The sequence below is a fragment of the Oryza glaberrima genome, chromosome 9 (assembly GCF_000147395.1).
Source record: "Oryza glaberrima chromosome 9, OglaRS2, whole genome shotgun sequence".
Lineage (NCBI taxonomy): Eukaryota > Viridiplantae > Streptophyta > Magnoliopsida > Poales > Poaceae > Oryza > Oryza glaberrima.
This window is the reverse complement of record NC_068334.1, coordinates 14,239,031-14,253,159: the sequence shown is the minus strand read 5'-3', so window position 1 is coordinate 14,253,159 and position 14,129 is coordinate 14,239,031. Positions and strand designations below refer to the sequence as shown.

General features: G+C 43.7%; 4 protein-coding genes across 8 annotated transcripts; 2 read left to right on the top strand and 2 right to left on the bottom strand.

Annotated features, from left to right (window-relative positions):
- Positions 1-1,542: 1,542 nt before the first annotated feature.
- LOC127784679 (uncharacterized) lies at positions 1,543-3,562 on the top strand. The gene is made up of 3 exons (XM_052312024.1): positions 1,543-1,624; positions 2,130-2,314; positions 2,608-3,562. The coding sequence occupies exons 1-3, from the start codon at positions 1,597-1,599 to the stop codon at positions 3,376-3,378; spliced, it is 984 nt and encodes a 327-aa protein (XP_052167984.1). The 5' UTR covers positions 1,543-1,596; the 3' UTR covers positions 3,379-3,562.
- Positions 3,563-6,114: 2,552 nt separating this feature from the next.
- LOC127784678 (uncharacterized) lies at positions 6,115-8,755 on the top strand. 5 transcript variants are annotated; one of them, XM_052312023.1, is made up of 3 exons: positions 6,115-6,224; positions 6,977-7,161; positions 7,548-8,754. In XM_052312023.1, the coding sequence occupies exons 1-3, from the start codon at positions 6,185-6,187 to the stop codon at positions 8,436-8,438; spliced, it is 1,116 nt and encodes a 371-aa protein (XP_052167983.1). In that variant the 5' UTR covers positions 6,115-6,184; the 3' UTR covers positions 8,439-8,754. The 5 variants fall into 5 exon arrangements, with proteins under 5 accessions (XP_052167983.1, XP_052167980.1, XP_052167981.1 ...); XM_052312020.1 differs by having other exon boundaries at positions 6,126-6,224; positions 6,889-7,161; positions 7,548-8,755; XM_052312021.1 differs by having other exon boundaries at positions 6,134-6,224; positions 6,900-7,161; positions 7,548-8,755.
- A 118-nt stretch (positions 8,756-8,873) lies between these two features.
- On the bottom strand, positions 8,874-10,589 carry LOC127784680 (uncharacterized). Its single transcript, XM_052312025.1, has 4 exons — positions 10,143-10,589; positions 9,691-9,761; positions 9,342-9,528; positions 8,874-9,252 (listed from the first exon to the last, which is right to left on the bottom strand). Exons 1-4 carry the CDS (start codon positions 10,287-10,289, stop codon positions 9,061-9,063), a joined length of 597 nt encoding a protein of 198 aa, XP_052167985.1. The 5' UTR covers positions 10,290-10,589; the 3' UTR covers positions 8,874-9,060.
- Positions 10,590-13,349: 2,760 nt separating this feature from the next.
- Positions 13,350-13,869, bottom strand: LOC127783775 (uncharacterized; the record flags this gene model as incomplete). Its single annotated transcript, XM_052310941.1, has 2 exons — positions 13,350-13,580; positions 13,681-13,869. Coding segments are annotated over 2 exons (420 nt in total), but the record flags the coding sequence as incomplete, so codon positions are not given.
- Positions 13,870-14,129: the final 260 nt, after the last annotated feature.

Here is a 14,129-nt window from a genome sequence, read left to right as displayed (position 1 = left end):
ATTGGTGAATCTTCACCCGAATTTGGCAAATAGCTATATGATTATTGACTCAAGTATCTTTTGTTAGCTTGATATGATTCTAAGCAAATCTTAGCATAAGTTATCTTAGCAAAAATTTATATACAAAAGTTGTTTTAAAAAATCATATTAATCTATTTTTCAAAAAAAATAGTTAATACTTAATTTAAATGCAATAATACGTGCTTCGTTTTGCTTGTCGGGGAGGAGGGGTTCCTCCTCCCGAACGCATCCTCTAAGTATATAGGATTTGCTCAAACATTTCAAATTTAGTTACGGCCTCTAGGCCATCCTCCAAGGCACCTTGCTACAGTTTTAGCTCTTTTTGGACAACGGATTATTATCTAGGATTATTTGTTTTACACATGTAAATTTATGTTTTCTAAAAAAACTTAGGGCCCCTTTAAATCGTAGAATTGAAAAAACGTAGGAATAGGAAAAAAACGTAGGATTTTAATAGAAATATAAGTATAAAACAGATAATTGCAAAAACACAGGAATGACTGTTTGATTGGACCACAGGAAAAACGCAGGAATTAGAAGAGAGATAAAGACTCGAAGGAAAGTTTCCATGAGGTTCTACCTCAAGTTAGAATTCCTCTAAAACTTGCATGGAGTATTAAGCATTCCATAGGAATTTCATTAGATTTTATAGCATCTATTCATTTGATTCAAAGGACTGTATAGGAAAAATTCCTATAGGAATGAGATCCTCTAAAATTTATATGAATTTCATTTGAATGAAATGGGCCCTTAACTTTTCTCTTTTGCATTGTCCACATGTAGACTATGTAGTACTCCTTACATCTACTTTTGATAGTCATTTCATCTTGACACACAAACCAGTGATAAGTAATTCTACTTATCATTCATTTAAACATGCTACTACTCATTCATCGTAAACAATCAATTCATTAATATTTACATTTTTCAATGCTCATATAGCTAATCATGTGTGGAAGAATGGAGAGTCACGCATTAAATCTGAGAAAGTCATTAAGAGAATAGATTGTTGGATTGAAATATGTCTATCAAAAATAAAATTTTTAGATTTAAAAATATAACTACTAAAAATAGATAAAAATAGATAGAGAGAGTACAAAGTTTGACCGGCATCCCCGCCGCTTCATTGAAAGCAACCACCTCTAGTTCTTCCCAGTGTCTTAATTACCGGCCACGTATTCGAAGATTTCCAATGCGGATATCGCTAGCGCTAGTAATTTGACCGACGCTACTAGTGCTAGTACTGGAGTAGTATGAAACAGTGAACCAGCCGTAATCTCCAATGTGGAGTATTCGCTTTCCCTATTACGATGAGTCTGAATTAAACGACCATTATTTCCTTTTTGCGCGTTAATGTGACGCTTCGTTTTTCCTTTGCCTCTAAGCAAATCATTGCAAACGCGACGAGTGTGTGAGAAACTGAGAACAAATCAGCTATTAATCTCTATATCATTAGCTGGTCACGCGGCCCAATTGATTCCTATAAAAGCCGCCCCACTCACCATTCTGCTTCTGCGCTCTGCTTTTTCTCTGCTCTTCTCGATTTCTCCGGTGCACCGCTCCTCTGATCGGCCGATGGACTTCGCCGACGCTCCGTCGCACGGTATGCATCGACGAAGCTCTCTAGTCTATCAACATCTTCTACTGTCGTCTCCATGGCCGTTTCTTCGCTGGAAAATTGGAGCTTAGAACCGAACGATGTATAGTAAAACGCTAGTAAAAACAGATGACCCTTTCCGTGTCCCTTGGTTGTTTAGATTATCAGATGCGATGCGATTTGATCTTAACGTTTTTTCATGCCATGAATCCACTTTGCATGCATGGCAGATAAAAATGTCGATTTCAAAACGGATATACCCTATACAGGTAATTAGCACAGATCTGCTTGTGTGACAGATAGATTCTGATGCAGAAAAGTTTCATCAAAACTGTTTGTTTCTTATTTCGTTACAAAAACAGAGAAGAAACATGTCCATCTTGGATCGGCACTCGATAGACTTCTGCGTTTAAGCCTTGTTAGTTGTAGTTTAGGCACTAGACATGTTGGTCGTGCTTAATCAATCACGAAGAACATCATCATCAACAATGGCTGGTGCATATACTTGCAGGAGACTCGCTGGTGGTGGTGAGGGACGCGCTGCTGTCGCAGCTCCAGCAGGATCGCCTCCGGAAGGACATCATCGTCGCCGAGCTCGCCAAGATAGAGCGCGCCATGGCTCTGCGCGATGTCTCGCAGTCGCCGACGCCCCGGCACGCCGCCGCCGCCGCCGCCGGAAAGACTATTACAACTGTGGTGAGAAACTTGTATATGCCATCATGTTTTTGAGTCATATCCATGACCCATCAATTTTGTGTCTCTACATGTATCAGAGTATTGTTAAGAAAACAAACCTGTTCGATCAGTCTATACTTCGTCTTTGTTCTTTTCAGTTTCAAGGTAGTCAACACATTAATGTAGTTCTTTCAAACTCAGTAATACTGGGGTTAATTAGTGTGCACTTGCACTAGCTAGCTAATTTACTTGTATTTTCGTAATTGGTCTCAACTTCATTTTCTAATGGTTTACTGAAACTGCATTTCAAGCAGGCTACACCGGCCAAGAAACCATCGCCTTCAGAGAAATCTGAACCGGCAGTTCAGAAGTCGATGCCACCCTCGGCATGGAGCTGCGCCGTGTGCCAGGTTCGAACAACCAGCGAGCGCAACCTACGTGATCACTGCGGAGGTCAGAAGCACCAGTCCAAAGTCGCAGCACTGGAGAAGACAACCAAGGCCATGGCGAGAACGACGGCGAAACCTTCTCCCGGTGCAGCAGCAAGATGGGGCTGCAGCATCTGCAACATCAGCTGCAACGGCGAGTGGGATTTCGATACCCACCTGAAGGGGAAGAAGCATCAAGCGAATACCCAGGCCTTACTGGAACAAAGCAAGAAGAGCTCAGTGAATCCAGAGTCACAGGGAACCAAGGCGGCGGCAGCAACACTGATCTGCAGAGTTTGCCAAGCTAAGTTCACCTGTCTGTCAGACTTGCAGAGCCATCTCAAGGTCATGAAGCACCAGCTGAATCTCCGGGCACCATCTTCAGATGGCTCTAGCTTCACCAGTGCAACCTCGGAGAGTTTGAGTTTGGAATTGTATTCTTGCAAGGTTTGCAGCGTGAAGTGCACCGGCGAGAGGATGCTCGCGTACCATCTCACTGGGAAGAAGCACCTGAAACAGGAGAATTTGCAGTTGTCCTGCGAGATCTGCAAACTGCAGTGCAACAGCGAGAAAGTGCTCTCTGACCATCGTTATGGGAAGAAGCACCAGGCGAAGCTCGAGAAAGTGCTTCAGGCAAAGCTCAATGCGACGGAATGAGATGCGTCTGATTCTGATTAAAGATGCTGGCGTTTTGACTTTTGAGCAACGAACATTTAAATTATCGACGGCACTGTATGATTATTTCAGATTATTAATCCTTGATTTTGGGACTTACTGCTGCTGCTTCTTTTCAATTGCTTCTATATACTAGTACAAAAATAATCTATACGGTTTAAAATGCCACTAATACTACTTGTGCAAATCAATACTCAAATATCGACTGTACTCTTGCTCAAAGACGCGAGTATGTGCCCTCTTGAATTATTTTACAAGTGAATGGTACCAACAAAAACATCGATTTAATTATTTAAACAGGACACAATCACAATGTTTCCAAAAGGACAAAAAAGCACAATCTGAGTGACATAAGCATACTCCCTTTGTCCTGAGAAAAAAGGAATCTAGGATTGGATGTGATACATTGAACAGAGGTATGTCTAGATTCGTAGTACTAGCATATGTCACATCCAATACTACGTTGGTTTTTTATGGGACGGAGAAAGTAGTCAAAATCTGAGTGGATATTTTATCATATCACATTGTTACATCGAACTTGCCTTGAGGCATGTAAAAACTAAATGATATGCAAACAGGGGTGTAACTCGATGAATGAGTATCCTTAACTCGTGTATCTTTATGCTGCTCTCCACTAATAGTTCTATGGAGTATCATTCCATACAAACAATACAAAATTCTCACTCCATGCAAAAAAATATAAGGTGCATTAATTTTACTTTTTTTTTGGACAAGACTTTACCCATGATTACTTCATTAAAGTAGAGCCCTATATATATTAAAGTAGACAAGACTTCACCTTATCTCTATGGTTCTCATGGACAAACTCTCAATAGCAAGCCTGCATAGTTCATCTCAGGTTATTAGAGCAAGTTTAATAGTATAGCCCACTACTAGCTCCAATTCATCTATAACCGATCTAATAGCCAATTCATACGATAGTTGCTTACTATATTATTGATATATTGTTCCACCTGTCATACACACATTGCGTCTTGGAGTCCGTGCTGCAACTGGCTACAGATCTATAGCCCGCTGCTCTTCTCTCTCATTTATTATCTCATTAAAATATATTTATAGTTGACTAATAGTCTGCTATTGTACCTGCTCTTATGCGGCATATTTGCAATCAAAGTGAAACTATTATACGGGTATCAGAAGTTGTGCATTGCATGATTAAAAGGGTAGTTTTTTTTCTAAGTATCTATACTTATGGCCTCACATTTTTTTTTAAAAAAAAAACAAATGCCTCACATTGTTAATTTAGTACTTACCTCCCTCCATCCCTAGAATACTACTCCAAAAAGTATTGTTTTGAGCCTAAAAAATTTATCCCTTAAAAAATCTTTTTAGAATGAAGTCCAGTAGACATCTTTAATACTACTTCATCCCCTCTTAGTTTTTCGAATGATGTTTTAGAATGCACGCCCCCCTTCTTAGTCTAAAATTTCATCTCGCAAAACATATCTTTTAGGTTGGGGTCCATTAAATCTTTTAAATATCACTCCATTTGTTCCTAAAAATAAATGTAGTTTTAGAGTGTTCCACTATACCTCTTTAGGGCCCCTTTGAATCGTAGAAATGAAAAAACAGAGAAATAGAAAAAACACAGGAATCTGACAGGAATACAATTATAAAACAGAGGATTGCAAAACACCGAAAAACATAGGAATGGCCGTTTGATTAGACCACAGGAAAAACGCAGGAATCAGATGAGAGAGATAGACTCAGAGGAAATATTCCAAGAGGTTAGACATCTTGCTAACTTTCCTCCAAAATGTGCATAGGATTGCCCATTCCATAGGAATTTTAAAGGATTGGATATGGTTCAATCCTTTGTTTCAAATGCCTTCATAGGATTTTTTTTTTTCCATAGGATTGAAATCCTCCAAAATTCCTACATTTTTCCTACAAATCAAAGGGGCCCTAATGTTACTCTTTTTTTTTACTTCCATTTTTAGTCATTGAACCAATAGTACTCGCCCCTCTATATTGATTTCCTTTCCCACTGAGTTTCCCTGCATCATGCGAACGTAGGTCCGCAGGTGTGCGTGAGAACTAAGAACAAAGCAGCCGTTTTAGGCTGTGTTTTTTTAGGGGTTGGGAGACCTTTCCCTTCACACAGAAATGGAACGATAGATTAACACGTGATTAATTAAGTGCTAACTATAAAAAAAACTTTAAAAAATAATTAATATGATTTTTTTAAAGCAACTTTCATATATAAACTTTTTTGCAAAACGTGTACCGTTTAACCATTTGAAAAAACGTGCACGAGAGAGATGGGTTGAGAACCTATAGAAAAGAACACAGCTTATTCACCACCATTGTTGGTTGGTTTCGCGGCCCGGTTAGCATCGAGTGCTCTATAAAAGGAATAAGTTCACTCTGACTATCTTAATTAGTGATCGAATATTATCGTTTAACCATAATACCGGATATCTCGATTCTCGAACTATTAAAATCAGTGTAATTTGACTTCCCCAGTGGCTTTGGAGGACGGTTTTACTGACGTGGTAGTATTGGTATGGCGCTTAGGCGGCATTAAAATTGAAGATATATATATAGACCCATTTGTCATTCATTAGAAAAATGTGAGGGCCACTTTTCACCCTCTCATTCGGAAACTTTTCACACTAGTTAAGGGAGTAAATCTGAACTTATTTCTCTACTAAAAAAACTACTCTATCTCCCAACGCTTTGCTTTTTGCGCTCTGCTTTGCTAGCTCGCTTTCTCCGGGGACCCGGTCGGTGCGCTGCTCTGCTCCGGTCCTCATCTGATTGGCCGATGGAGTTTCCCACCGCCGGTGGCAGCCGCTTCGCCGACGGTACGCATCGAAGCTCTCTTTCTCTCTGCCCTCTCTACCTAGCCTTCCTAGGACAAGATCTGTGGTCGAAAGGGTGATCCGTTTCGTATCTCTTTGGTTCAGATAATCAGATCGTGTTTTGATGTCAAGAACTCTCCATCCTGCATTCATTACAGTTAGATTGCAAACTAGATGCATCATACATGTCAAATAGCACAAATCTGATAATAGGACTTCTCAAAGACTGTTGTCTGTTCATCTGGAAGTGGATTTTTGTCCCTTGAGGAGACATCCCCTTATTTTATGCATGGTATTCAAAAAGTTATTAAAAAATTTGTTAAGATAGATTAATATATGATATATCTTTTCGCAAATATGCGAGTTAAAATTTAACTTATACAATTCGAAACAAAAATAATAATTTGAGCATGAATTGCACGTTCTATTCATAGTCAAATTTGTTATTTTTGTTTCTATTTATATAAGTTGAATTTGAATTTGCATGTTTGTGAAGTGATATATCACATATTGATCTATCCTACTAAATTTTTTCAAATTTTTTGATGGCTTTTCCCCTTTGGGGATGATTTGAGTTTTCCTGTTTATCTTTTCGTTAAGATAAAAACAAATGAAACTTGTTCATCTTAGATAGGAACCTGACCTGACAGCGATTAGGCCTTGCTAGTTCTAGTTTAGGTGTGGAATAATTCCAATGTTGCGTGTGCTTGACCACCAAGGACACATGAACAACAACAATGGATTTGTGCAAGCAGTAGCAGGAGACCCGTTGGCGGTGGTGAGGGACGCGCTGCTGTCGCAGCTCCAGCATGATCGTCTTCGTCAGGAGATCATCGTCGCCGAGCTCGCCAAGATAGAGCGCGCCATGGCTCTGCGCGATGCCTCGCCGTCGCCGTCACAGACGCCCCGGCACGCCGCTGGAAAGACTGCGGCAAGTCAGGTGAGAAACCTATGTACCTGTATGCTTCTGACTAACCTTTTTTTCTTCTTCTCACATTATGATATTCAGATATGATCATATATATTCCATCCATTTTGCGTCTCTCTGCATTTGTAAATTTGTTCATACTTCAGCATACTGTTAAGAAAGTTAGCTCCTTGTAAGGCAGATACTTGTTTGCTCGGTCAGTACTTTGCTAATTTTCTTTTCAGTTGTAAGGTAAAGAATTAAACCATATGTAAGGTTGATGTAGTTCTCCCAAACTCAACCATATGTATGTGGCATTAGTACGGTTTGATCTATTGGACTAAGTAAGTAATACTCCAATTTACTTCAATTTCGCAGTTTCCTTTCGTAATTGTTTACTCAAACTGCTTATTAAACAGACATGGAGCTGCGCCGTGTGCGAGGTGCAAACAAGCAGCGAACGCAACCTACGGGATCATTATGGAGGGCAGAAGCACCAGTCGAAAGTGGCAGGATTGGAGTTGAAGGCGAAGACGGCGACAGTGAAAACGACGGCGAAGCCTTCTCCTGTTGCAGGGCAGAGAGCACACGCTGCCAGATGGAGCTGCAGCGTTTGCCAGGTACACTGCAATGGCGAATGGCATTTCGATACCCACCTGAAGGGCAAGAGGCACCAAGCAAATACCCAAGCCCTGCTGGAACAAAGCAACAAGAATTCAGGGAATTCAGAATCACACGATGGAACCAAGGCGCAACCGAGCAATGTGAGCCATCACGCCGAGAAGAAGAAGAGGAAGAAGAAGAAGGAGGAGGAGGAGGAGGCGACATGGATCTGCAGAGCTTGCCAAGCTGTCTGTACCTGTGAATCAGACTTGCAGAACCACCTTAGGGGCAGGAGGCATCAGCTGAAAGTTCAGGCCTTGCCTGAAGCTGCGAAACAAGAGAAGAACAATCCTCCCAAGCTTGCAAAGAACCCTAATAAGCAACCCTCGGAATGGGTTTGCAGTCTCTGCCAGGCCAAATGTAACTCTGAATCTCAGCTTGAGCATCACCGCAGAAGCACGAGGCACCAGCAGAAGGTAGAATCTCTTGGATGGAATGCGAAAGAGAGTGACCTGGGGACTCTGCAAGGAATGTCTTCGGATGGCTCTAGCAGCAAGAGTGTAAAAATCTCAGCGACGATGGATAAACAGAAGGCTACGTATTTTTGCGAGGTTTGCAGTTTGAAGTGCACCAGCCAGAGAATGCTGGCGGATCATCTTAGTGGGAAGAAACACATTAAACAGTTGGAGTTGCAGCTATTCAGCTAAGGTCTGTAATTTAGCTAAGGTTTGTAATTTGCAGTGCACACACAGCTAGAAAATGCTTGCTCATCATCGTGACCAGGAAAAGCTCAATGCAAAGAAATAAAATGTTGCAGCAGATATGAGAGTTTTGAAGCAATGGCGTTATGATCAACGGTCATTTAAATTACGCGATGGCATTGTATGAATGTGAATTGAATTATTAGTCATTAATTTCAGGACTTACCGCTGATGTTTTCCTTTTGCTTACAATACAACTTGCTTGACATTCATAATTCATTTCACATGTTACAATATGATATACATGTCAAAATGCCAGGATGCCAGTCTGCTGCAGTTGCCATTTCAGAAGTAAATGGTAACAACAAACAAAAAACATTGATTTGTCACCATGTTTCCAAAGGATGCAGCAGAACACAATCCAGACAAATGCAGTCAATGTGCGTCAGTTCAAAATCTGGGTGGATATTTCATAACATCACATCATCAGATCGAGCTTGCATTAAGGCATGTCTAACTAAGACTCTTGTGATATACAAAGCACTGCAAAATATTTCAGAAAAAAATAAGCAGAGTGCAGTTAATCATCTGAGAAGGATGTTATTTCATAGCCACATCTATGGAAGGACTAGACCTTCAACGCTACACGGTCTTGCCATGAAACACTCCTCTTATCATCGCTTGCCGGAGAGTTTCCGGTATCCCTACAAGCTGATAGGTTGACATCGGCGGTCATAATATCTTCATCTACTCCAGCCTGTTCAGCCTTTTTAAGTTCCAAATGGTTATGGTGCCCCGGGAAATCAGAAAGCTCATCATTCTGTAGTTACAGAAAACCACAATGTTAGTTGTCAGAAATAGATTACGTTTTGTCAGATATCCATAACACTCCAAAAAAAAGTTACATACCATTGCAGAATCTTGATTTAAATCTAAATCTGTTCTTTTACTGGTAGATGGCACTTCAGTACTCGCCCCATAAAAAGCTGAAGCATCATTGATTCCCACATGAGATGGGACTCGCGGAGCTTTCTTCCTCAGCCGTACTTGCTGCGAATCATTCTTCTTGAAAGAATTTAACTTCTTTTGTAAGAACCTTACAAACAAAACAGTTTCCATGATTAGTTGAAGAGGATAAAAGGGTCAATACTACTACTACTATTTATGATAGAATTCACATAGCTTGCTTCGTTAACATCAATTGAGTAGATAGATGGCAACATGGAGGGACAAGAAAGAAACGGAAGTGCTGTCATACTTGACTTCAGAAAGCAGGACGAGCTTTCGCTTGTTTATGCTCTCTAGCTTCCTCCTATTCATCTCATTATCCTGCATCAAGAACCGCTATCAGATTCAAGTCCAATGTAGTGCAACTGTATAATAGCAATGTGACCATGTCATCATCCCATGCTACAACCATAACCAATTCTTGACAGCCCTAGTTTCGCACTAACATCAGCTATGCAATCAATCCTAGTTTCACACTAACATCTGCTATGCAATCAACCCTAGTTTCGCACTGACATCAGCTATGCAATCAACCCCTGGACTCCTGCAATCAAGCGGAGCAGAGTACTAGGAGATATCATATGTAATACAAAATTGCAACCGCAGCGAATTAGTAGTTCAGACAAGGAGGTGAACAAGGAGATTCATCGGCGAAACCGCGCCGCAAAGGGCAAGGGAAACCAGAGGGGGCAAACTCTTCACCTTGAGCACATCGCGGTAGTCCCGCCGGAGCTCGTCCAACCTGTCCCTCTCGCCCCTCTCCGCCGCCGGAGGCGGAGGCGGAGGCGGAGCGAGCCTCTTCTTCCCCTTCCTCCTCACCAGCCGCACCTCCCCGTCGCCGTAGTCCATCTCGTGAGGAGGACGAGGGCGAGAGGGGAGGGGGGGCTAGGCTAGATCCAGACGGGGGAGGCGAGGGCGAGGAGGAGGGAAGACCGAGGGCCGCGTGGTGGTGTGAGGGGATCAGGAATTCAGGAGGGGGTCAGTCAGGCCACGGGGAGGGGAGAGGTTGGGGAGAGGAGGAGATGGGGATAGTGAGGAGGAGGAGGAGGAGGAGCGCGTCCTCCCTCCTCTCCATATCCGATCCAATCCGATGCGGTCGCGGCCGCGTCGTCTTCGCCTCGGAGAGGTGGGCGGGGGCGGGGGCGGGGCGAGGCGCTGGTCGTGGGTGGGTGGATGCGTGCGTGCGGGCGGGCGAGAGCGCCACTTCTTTTTTTTCCGCCATAGATATCCATGACCATCCATCCGTTCGACGCGGTTGATGGCTGTGGTCTGTGCGGCTGTGCCCCCATGCGACTGTGCTTGTGTTGTGCTTGCGTGATTGGCTGGGGGCGGATGTCATGTTTGTCTTCCTCCTTGGTGTCCATGGTTTTGGCCTTCGGGGGCACTTTTTTTTTTTTGGACTTTTGCTTCAGCAAAATTTGTTTGGGTTTACCAAATGTTCCTTTTTTACTCTTATACAGTAATCCCTCCGTGCTCATAAAGAAAGTCGTTTAGGACAACGTTTAAGTCAAACCTTAAGAATATAAATCATGAATAACTCTTAAGCTGTTGAGTTTGAAAATATAAAAATTATATGTATAGATTTGTCTTGAAAAATACTTTCATAAAAGTATAAATATATCACTTTTCAATAAATATTTTTATAGAAACAAAAAGTCAAAGTTGTGTTTTGAAAACCGTGTCGCTGTGCTAAACGACTTACTTTATAAGTATGGAGGGAGTATAAACATAAAAGAAAATTATGATGATTTTTCTCCCTTATACTATGTTAATATAGTACATTTTTATCTCCCTTATGATTCATGAAAATTTTGCCTATGCTAGTTTTGTTTATATGTTTTCCACGATATTTATGATTTGTCCCTCTATGTTTGGGGTGACTTTTTAACTACCCAAGTTCACCATGGTATATTTATATATTTTACCGTGTTGAACTGTTTGACATTTAGAATGTAAACTTGCATTTTTACTACTAAAGGAATTGACATTTTAATACACTGGTACTTTGATACACCCTCATCAAGTATTCTAACTCGGAAGAGGGATTTTACGATGTTTGCGAGGTACAAGGAGGTGGGGCGACGTGAGCCGTTGATCTGTGAGGGGCAAGGTATGGAAAGAAAATATTGTAATAGGTGGCATTAATGTAAATATGATGATATTAGAATGACAAATGTGTCTTTTATACATATGAAAAGGTATGAGAAGGTATCGAAGGAATTAGCTTGTAGCCTGTTGCGTTGCATCGTTCTTAGATACGTTCTGTTCATACGTAAGGTTTACATGTTCTTCGATAAGTTGAAAGGTGGAGAATTGAGGGCCGGCGGTGGACTTGTGGCCAGAGGCGGTGGTTGGAGGGAGGGGCGGCGGAGGAAGAGGACCCGGAGGAAGTGGTCCAGGACTGCCTATGTTCGCCGGAGCTAGAAGCGACCGCACGGTCTCGATCTGTCAGACGATTGGTTTAGTTTTTTTCGCAAATCTTCCTCATTGAACTTGTTTTGTTCTTGTTAGGTGCGTAAATCTTCTCAATTTGTTGTCCTTTCAATCTTTGATTACATTCATCAAAAGATGGATCACCAAATTGCTATGTAAATTAATGACTAACTGGAAATAATTATCAAGATCATGAGAATATGATATGTTCCACGTAAATCGGACCAAAGTTTGGAAACCGACGCAAACAGAACGACCGAAGATTGGAAACCGAATAGAAGAGAATGTAATTTTTGTCCCCACCACATAAATCATATTTTACGTTACCTTTAAAAACTACTTACGCGGTACCTTGTGGTACCTTCAAATCCACTTACACCGTACCTTTCGGTACATCCACACGTTGTTAAACATAATCGCCCTGTTATCAATTACCTTTTAATCCTTAGTACCTTTCTACCTCTGATACCTTTCATAAGGTACCTTTCATCGTGAGCCGTTAGATCTATGCCATTTTAGGAATGCAAACACTGTAAAAGGTCTCAACTCGGAAACGGGAGGCCTAGGGGAGGGGCTAAACATACTAGGGAGGACTAATGCCAACATAAGCTCATTATTTCGCATAGGAAAAAGTACGATTACCCCCCTGAAGTATTAGGTGAGTACGAATTACCCCCTTAAACCTGAAAACCAGTCATTTTTCACCCTCAACTATCGATATTGGACGAAAAACCCCCCTAAGCAGCTTTGCAAGCGGTTTTGGTCTACGTGGCAGTCCAGTCAGCAATTATTTTCTTTTTAAATTAGTGGGCCCCACATGTCAGTCTCTCACCCTCTTTTTTACCCCTCACCTCTCTGTCTCTCTCCAAAATCCACTCTCTTCTTCCTCCCTCACCTCGATGATTGACGGCGGGCAGAGCACGAGGCGACGAAGGGGGCGATGGAGCTCGGGACGATGGCGGGCGGTGGCGAAGAGGGCGCCCGCGGAGGGGATGCGGCAAGCGCGCCGAGAGGGAGGAGGCGGGCGCTTCTCTCCTCTCCCCCGCCGCCGTGCCACGCGGCACTCCTCTCCATGAACGAGCTCATGCACGAGGGGCATAGGAAGGCCGAGAGATGAGGAGGCCGGACTCCCTCGCGACCGCCGTCTCTAGCCAGATCCCAACGAGCAGGCGTCGGGGAAGGGTAGTGGGGCACGGCGGTCGTCGTCGAGCCAGAGGTGGTCGTCGCAGCAACAAGTATGGCTGGGCTCGTCGTACTCCGGCGGGAGTGGCTCAAATGACGACGACGGCGGCGGAGGAGGCGCCCGCTCAGCCCGCTCCCTGGCCTCCTCACCTCTCCCTCCCTCCTCAGCCTGCTCCCTAGCCTCCTCACCTCTTCCCTCTACGCCCACCCCACTATTGCCGGCATGCTTCGGCCGCCGCCGCTCCGCCCGCCCCGCTCTGCCACCGCTGCTTCGCCCCGCTCCTTCTCCCGCTTCTAGTCAGCGGCGAAGTTGCCAAGCAGCTGGTGGGAGGTCACGGAGCCATCCATGGTGAGGTAGAGATCGTCGGTGCATGCCGCGAGTTCCTTCTGTGTGCGGTAGATGAAGTTGAGTGCGGCGGCGACCTCCTTCTCGAAGCGGGAGAAGGGGCTCGTAGTGTTGTCGAGACGCAGCTTGCGGAGCTTGTAGAGGCTTTCCCCGAGCTCCATCATGGCGCCACGGTGGTTCTATGTTTGTGCATGATCATGTGTCTAATCACAATTTTTACTGGTGGAGTAATAATTAATATGCATAGTTAAATGTGGAAATGAGACGATGAAAATATACTTGGTTGAAGAGGTGGTGGAAGCCGACGGCGCACTGGAGGATGCGTGGAGCAGCCGGCAGCGTCCGGGTGGGCTCGTCGGCGGTGTACCAGAGCTCCTCCACGACGTCATGGCGCGCGTGGAACTCGCCGCCGTTGAACAGCGCCACCACCGAGTCGAAGCTCCCACATATGATTTCCGACGACTCCCGCCGAAGCGGCGGAGGAGGCGCCCGCTGCTGCCGGCGCGCGAGCCGCAGCCGCCGGCATCGGCGCTCGCTGCTGCCGGCGCTCGAGCCGCAGCCGCCGGTATCTAACGGGAGTGAGAGAGGGGGGTGAGAGGGAAAGAGATAGAGAGAAGATTATATCTGACAGGTGGGCCCTATCCTTTATTTAATAAAAAACTTACTGACTGGACTGCCACATAGACCAAAACCGCTTACAAAGCTGCTCGGGGGGGGGGGGGGGTTCA